We start from the raw sequence: 7,899 nt of genomic DNA, 5'->3' as shown, positions 1-7,899 counted from the left end.
AAGCATTTAATTATACAAAACAATTTTGCCTGATGCCATCAATATCTTGCAAACTATAGCTTAGTCAAAGTACTGCTTTTCTTTTATATATATATATATGCTATATATACATATATAAATAATTTACAGCAATCATTTACTAGATTTGTTTACTACTCTTCCAACAAAAAACACATAACCGATTCAAAACTTACTCAATTTGGTAACTATCAGCAGTGGTTCTGACATTGGAGGGTGTTTGAATCATCATTTCAAGTTTTGAAGTAGCATGCTGAATAACCACAGGAAGAAGCTTGTTCCTTAAACCAAAATAGTTTCAGCAGGAAGCCGTTCAATGCAGTCAGCGCCTTTCCCACCGGTCCTGGGAAACAGCCATGCTATACAGCAGGGGTCCTCAAACTATGGCCCGTGGGCTGGATACGGCCCCCCAGGGTCCTCAATCCAGCCCCCGGTATTTACAGAACCCCCCGCCCCCCCCCGCCGGGGGTTGGGGGGGAAACCAAGCAGCCGCAGATGACTGTCTGCCACTGCATCCGCGCGCCGGCCCCCTGGTTAAAAAGTGTGAGGACCCCTGCTCTACAGCATTGTGTCATGAGAGGCAAAACGCTTGGAGGCTACGGAGAAGGGTAACCCAGAGGGTTTTCCTTCCACCACAAGGCAGTCCTTACCAGCAAGTAGAAAATCTTTGAATCTATTCTTGCAGTCTTAATAATCTGGAGTCCTCCTCCTCACTGAATAGAAAGCAGGAAACTTGTCTAAATACTTTCTGCTGGGGAAGTTTCCCCGTCACACTGCATCAACGTATTAAACCAATATCCTAAACAAAGCAGTGAATCCTGTGCTTTGCAAACACTGCTTTTTTTCCTTAAGACAGTCTCCAGCTGCAAAGTTTCAAGGCATCTCAAGTTTTCCCTTGTCAGCACAGGTTGCTTTTGTTCATTTCTTTCTACATCTATGCTAAAGTTCAATGCTATTTTTTCTATCTACAGAAACATAAACTGTTTATTCTGTTTACCACTCCTTTTTAGGGTCTTTCACTCCCTGTATTCAAGTTTAGTAACTCCATATGGTCCCCGAACATCGAAGTATGCCCTAACTACACTGTCTGATGTACTTCAATCACAAGAACAACAATTTGTTCACCTTCCCTCAGTCATTTTCTCAGAGGAAAGGGGGAAGGCAGCTGGGGCGAGGTGAGGGGGAGAAAGCACCCCTCATTCCTTTTGCTTGCTACTTTGCTCTCCACAAGCGAGTATCCAATAGTAATTCTAAACCGAGAAAAATTAAGATGCTGAGTCAGACAGGCAATACATTAGCATGTTGACTGACTGCTGGCTCGCGATTAAGTAAGTTGCCATGCTATGAAGTTCTTTTGAAGTGTTGTTTCCCTAAATAAGGTTGGATTAGAAGAAGGCACTACATGTAGAACAGATGTTGCAGACTCTGGCGTACCAATGCAAGCGACATACATAAACCAGGGACATGTATCAAGCCCTCAGAGCCTGCAAGACAGTTAAATGCAAGCAGGTAGTCAGGTGCTTGTGTGTGCAGCTCAGTGTTTTCACTGGTTTACAGACTGGTTTAAGCCAAATATTATTAAAACCCCTACAGGTGCTAGGTTAGGTATTTAATAAAAATGTTTATCTGTAAACAAGAGTTATCCTTACAACGGATCATCTTCCAGAAATTGGAATTTCAAGACAGTGCAACGATGCTTCAGTGTTTTCTTTGGCAGTAGACAGCAAGGTAAAATGTAAAATTCAGATCACTTCAGAAGAGCACGGTACAAGGTCAGAGAATGCTTCATCTCCCTCTCTTGTTCCATGCAGAATATCAAGTCCCTGAGACAGACACGGGTTATTCTTGGACAGAGCAGCTGTTTGGTAAGGCTAAAACCTGATGATCCAGGAGGAATTCCATTGCCATTCAAACCCTAAATGGAGGAGAGAGAAAAAAAAAAAAAAAGATTAGAATTGCATATAAATAGAAGTTTTCAACAAAACTGGTTCGATTATACTGCCTACTAGAATAAAACTAGCCTTCTGGTGTTCAGCTTTACATGTTGAAAATCCAGAAGTTCTCACACGTTAAATACTTTCAAGACAAAGCAAGCACTTGCAGGCTGATGGTTTATTTCAGTCAAAGCAAACAGAAAATTCTATCCTTCTTTGAAACTATATTATTATGGCACGACAAATAACTGCTGTTTCGCTGAAATCATACGACATAGACGCTTGCACTGAGAAAGGACAAGCCAACTATGAAGAAGGTACTACCATAACTCCTGTGCAGAGCCCCAGGTTGTGCACAGCTATTACTCCCACTTGCAAATGCCCAAGCTCCAGAAGTTGACATCTCTTCTTGAAGAAAACCATCACTGTGAGTGGGCTCTAGCCTTGGAGCATGGCTGGGAGAAACTTTTACCCTGGCCATCACCCGTGAATTGCTCTTTAAGGGAGGAACAAACACACATGGTTGAAGCATCCACGTGTTCAGAACACTGACTGTATCTGAGCCTATCCATCTGAGTCGGCTGCCTTGCTTGGTTATGAAAGCAAAATAGGTAAAAGATGATGATGTTTAGTAGTTATACATTCAGGCTACTAGAATGAGCAACCCCCACACATTCCAAAATGCCCCAAGATTTATTATTGGGGCGTGGAGGAGGAAGATTACCATGCACTGCACAATAGACTGGCTACTTATCTTGGAGCCAATCTACACAGCCAGTCTCTTATCACTACTGGAGGGTTCTTGGTAATGAATGCAATTTGTACAAATACAAGTGCTCAGTCTCTGTAACTTCAGCAAGGCAATGCCTGCCAGCATCAACACCACTTGGAGATGGTGTTGCTTGGATGCTGTGTTAACTATATCAATTCTTACCCTAACACTCTCTGCAAGACTTCAGCAAAATGACTTTGCCCACTTTGCTTAGAAAAAGCTGGTTAAACCCCCAATATATTAGAAACAAATACCAGTGTTGGACTATCTATAGCAGTGACTACTACTGTTTTTAGGGGGGAAGCATCAAAATTTATTTTAAAAAAAATAAAGAGATTCACCAGAGAGCACACACCAACCACTGAAAACCCAGGGCATATTACAGAAATGGATGCTGTATTTCTTACTAGCAGCATGCGGGGTATTCAGCACCATTTCATTTGCTTTACAGTCGATGCTATTAAACACTATGAAATGCCATCATTTGAAACTTTCAGTTTGTTAAATGGCTTGGAACAAATGCATGCATGGGGAAGACTGCTGGCCACATCGCACAGAGAGGGCACTGCTGTCCTAGTAAGACACAAAAGGGTCACAGTTCAAGTTTGTCATATGACAGCACTGAAGGATCCAGGGAAAAAGATAGTTCTGCAATGCCGCTGCCAGCACGGGTTGAAAAGGAGGTCAATCCAACAGGATGCAGCAGAAGGCCTGAGGCAATGTTATAAATGAAACAAACCCCAAGGGTTTTCAGTAACCCAACAGCAATGTCCTTTATAATTCAAAGAACTTTATTGAGGTGAAAGTATTTTCTCTCTAAATAGTCATTAGACTAGAAGTCTTACCTTTAAAAAGACACCAAACAAAGCCACCTCAAATCTGCTCAGTCCCTTAACAAAGAGGAGGCAGGCAGCACAAATCCGCCAGCCTGCTTTGGAAGCTGTTTGAGCTGCAAGATGCTACAATAGGGCAGAAATGCCAAGCTGCCTGCGTTTGAGAGAGAGTTGTGGATTTGTTTATTCGTAAATTCTTACCCATCATGCCCAGTGCAGCGCAGAGACATAAAGTGATGTTATGCTGTAATACCACATCCAAAGCCAAAGCTTATCCTGAACTGTTTGCCAAGGCAGCCAGTTCATACTTTTAAGTTTCGCGTAGCATCACACTTATCAGAGCTACTGAGTACAGCATTTCAGGGGCCAGGGGCTCTTTGACTAGTTACTGAATATATCTAAACCAACAGCTGCTACCACAGACAAGTTAAAGTAAAAGGTCTTTCTCTCAAAGCACGTGATGATGTAAAACTAAAGAAGCCAACAGCCTAGGCCAGGGGTCCTCACACTTTTTAACCAGGGGGCCGGCGCGCGGATGCAGTGGCAGGCAGCCATCTGCGGCTGCTTGGTTTCCCCCCCCAACCCCCGGCGGGGTGTGTGTGTGTGTGTCTGTAAATACCGGGGGCCGGACTGAGGACCCTGGGGGGCTGTATCCAGCCCGCGGGCCGTAGTTTGAGGACCCCTGGCCCAGGTCATTCCAGCCCAGATTGGGACTGTGTTGGAGAACTCACACTGAAATAAGTTTGTACAGGAATGAGCACAAACTCCTTTTACCTACTGTCTTCCACAGCTGCATTGAAACACTGGCCTTTATTGTTTTTGTTTTGGACTTTGGACAAAGCAGTGGAGGGTGATACACTGCCTTTTTGTAATACAACATTTGGAGACCCAAAAGTGAAAACACTTGAAGTTAAAAGGCCACCTGCACATCAGAAGGAAGCATCCCAGGCACCTCTGTTAATATCCAAGGCCTTATTTAAGAAGTGCCCAACTCTGAGCTATCCAGGGACACTTTAGGGGGAGTGTCCTCTGCTGCTCGGTTTTCAGAGCCTCTTCTTGAGCAAGTTCCTGGTGGGCAGCAGGTCAATCTTGTCTGGCCCTAGGCAACAGTCAGAAGTCCTCTCCTTTACCTCTCATGTACCCCTTCCTGCACAGAAGCTCCCCCATGCTGCTTTTGAGACCTTGAATACCCTGGTTAGAACACCACCAGTGCAATCCTTGCGCCCAGGCATCTCTATTACATTCCTGCCAGCTGGGCAGCATCCACTTGCATCTTGCTATTCTGGGGGATTCTTCACTGCAGAATTCTTCAGTCATACCCCAAGACAGCTTTGTAAGCCTCTTCAGAGAGGAAGCAAAACCCAGCTTTTTCAACCAGGCCACAGACAAGTACAGAGGTAAGTGAATATAAAACGCAACCCTGTAGGACCAACTCTAGCAAAGGGTACTGCAGCCAGACTGCACCCCGCTGCTGCAACATCTTATTAGCGTCTTAACTAGCAACTTTGTTTTTTCTTTTTTTCAATTTATCTGTTGGTTGCTTTTTTTGTTTGTTTGTTTTTGTCTTTTTTTTTTTTTTTTAATTGGGAACACTCCTGCTCTCCAGAGGGGAGGCTGGAAGACATCAGCCATATCCTGAAGTTCTTGCCTTTCACTCAACCCCCAGCACTCCGCTTTCCTTCCAATAGGGAAATGACACTGAAACGTGCAGCCCAGGAAGGGTAACTATCAGCATAGATACTGCCACTCAACCTGGGTATCAACAGCTGACAGACCTTGTTCGTAAGCCAGATAAGATACTGCACCACTGCAAACCACCCTTTACAGCACTGAGACCACCAGCTGGCTTAAAACCCAGCCCCAGGGGGCCACAACCGCAGCAGTCCCGCTTTTGGCCTATCCTCTGGGTCGAGTCAAAACAGCAACTTTGGCAAAGCAATACCCTGTCGCCCGTTCTTGATCCTTAGAACCTTTTATACACACCTGACAGAGATCGGTTACTCCCACTGATGGTGGCAGCAGAGCACACCGCAGAGCTCCTGCTATAGTGCCCCCCTGTTGTGCAGCTAGTTTTGTTGAGAGTTTGCTCCCAGCGCCTGTTTTAGGATCTGTAGAGCTCTCTCCAGTGGCTGGATCGAGAATTAAATACCAACTCTGAAAAGGCGAGAGTGAAGCTGATACAGAGCCACAGCTCCCGACAAGGCTCTTCCTTTACCCAAGCTATCATCACCACCTTACTCCTAGTCCCCAAGGCATCTGGAGCATGTGACCTACAAGTGTGGATCACAGGTACTGACAAGGGTGTCAAGAGTTGCTCAGAGCTATTTTACAGACCCTGACACAAAGCTCAGCGGGGTCAGCAGACACCTTCCCACCAAGTCTAGGTCAGGCTCAGTGAGCTTGTTCCCAGCAGAGTACACGCTCCCTTCTCAAATTCAATGGCTTCACACCAACCACATTCAAAATTTTAAACTCGAGAGTGGGGCACTTTAAGGGAGCAGAGTGTTCAGTCAAATGTTAAAAACTAAGCCAAGAGTTCTCATTTCAATTTTTGGTGTGGCGTAAACACATCCCAGTCCCAGAGTCAAGATCCCAAGAGAGCAAACTGTCATTGCACCTCTGCTGCACATTATAAAAATACCAGCAGCAGAAGGAAGCAAAGTCATGAGTCAGTTTTCAATGACATCTCCAAACACTGAAAAACTACAGCCGTGTGCAGCAGAGACGTTCTCGAAAGGTGGTAAGAGCACATAGTAAACCGGAGCAAAAGCACCCAGGTTTAACCCCCAGCTCTGTCACCTGCTGTCACACTGAGGTCAGTGGTATCTAGTGTACCCTGTACGTTAGTTTCCCAGCTGTAAAACACTGAACACGTTCCTGTTTCACGGGGGGGTGGGGACACGGTTAAAAAGCCATTAACATATTGTGGTATACTCAAACCTTCCCTGGATCTGCCCCAACAGCAAGGGGGAACACAAAGAGACCCTGTCAAAATTGTGACAGTTTTGCTTGTACAAATAAGTGTCTAATTTAGGCCAGCGAGAACAAAGTGAAAGAAGCTGATATTACTTTGGTGACAAGCCAGCCTACTGATGCTGACTATTTTAAAAAGCCTTGGTCTGACAGAAATACTCCCACATTCACAATACTACGTTAACCAATATTTATATGATTCTTTGTTAAAAATAAAGTTGGTTGCATCAGGTCATTGGGGTTTTGGGGTTATTTTTTTCTTTTAACCTTACAGACCATCAGGGTAGATCAAGCCGATGTCTGAAAGGCTTAGATCTCTGTTTCCAGGCTGCTTCTCGTGCAGCTGAAAACACACATGTATATTTATGATGTTATCTGCAGCCTACAAAGCCGCCTCATGAAGCTGTCAGAACTATATAATAGAGAACGCTATTCAACTACACGTTTTTCCTCAGATTTCATTGCAACATTCCTACAAGTCCTTTCAAACGTAGGCAACAACGTGTTTTACATATTGAAACAAATTACTGTGAATGCAATGTCAGTTTATTCACTATTATGCCCAAGATTCATGTACGCATGTCACTTTGTATGGGTACATCAGATGCTTAATCTGTACCTGGAGGTAATGAATACTATACAAATATGTCATGTTAGTTAATAGACAATTATTAAGCTGAAATTTTCTGGCTCTTTGCCACATCATTTTAAGCAGTGTATTGTCAACTAAATTATAAATCTCTTGACCCTTCACATGTCATCAACATTTGCACGCGTTACCAATATGTTCAGCCTAAAGCTACAACGCAATTAGTCATTTAAATTGCAGATATCTTTCGCACATAAGAAGAATTAAGTTCATCTCTAGCACAGAGAAGGCACGATATGGGCCAACGGACTGTGTTTCTGAAGTGTGTGAATGGCAGACGAGAATATTTTTGCCTATTTACATGGGAAAAAATTCACATCAAGTGTATGGCCTAGACTGACAGCAGTCAGGAAACACAGCGTTGAAACTGAAACTCTCCAGCTGACAGGGCTGTGCTTAGCTAGGTCTTGCAGCACATAAGTAAGATGCTGAAGCCGTATTTTGTAATTGCAGTAACATTTTTAGATCCCCTCTTCCCCAAAGGTACAACCACACTGTAGACTTCAACTGTCGATAACTTGAATAAGAACCAGCAGCTGAAATTAACAGTCTGCACATATTAAGCATATTCAAAGTAGACAAAAGAAACACCCCTCTTGTATCACTTTAGAACTATGGGCTGGAGGAACGGGTGGTGTGGTAGAGACAGAAAGAGACACAGAGAAAGAGAGGGAAACCCCTCAAGTGTAGAAATAGATTTTGTAGCCTGGCTCTGAACAT

General features: G+C 44.0%; 1 protein-coding gene across 1 annotated transcript in view; it reads right to left on the bottom strand.

Moving 5' to 3' along the window:
* Nucleotides 1–504: 504 nt before the first annotated feature.
* Nucleotides 505–7,899, bottom strand: part of TAF4B (TATA-box binding protein associated factor 4b) — a 74,344-nt gene continuing 66,949 nt past the window's right edge. Inside the window, exon 15 of the mRNA XM_040586670.1 lies at nucleotides 505–1,933. Coding sequence (XP_040442604.1) covers nucleotides 1,766–1,933 — 168 coding nt within the window. The 3' untranslated portion in view covers nucleotides 505–1,765. The remainder of the gene's footprint in view (nucleotides 1,934–7,899) is intronic.

Source organism: Falco naumanni, chromosome 3 (genome assembly GCF_017639655.2).
Source record: "Falco naumanni isolate bFalNau1 chromosome 3, bFalNau1.pat, whole genome shotgun sequence".
Classification (NCBI taxonomy): domain Eukaryota; kingdom Metazoa; phylum Chordata; class Aves; order Falconiformes; family Falconidae; genus Falco; species Falco naumanni.
Note: the sequence above shows the minus strand (reverse complement) of the source record. Positions and strands in the feature narration are given on the sequence as shown.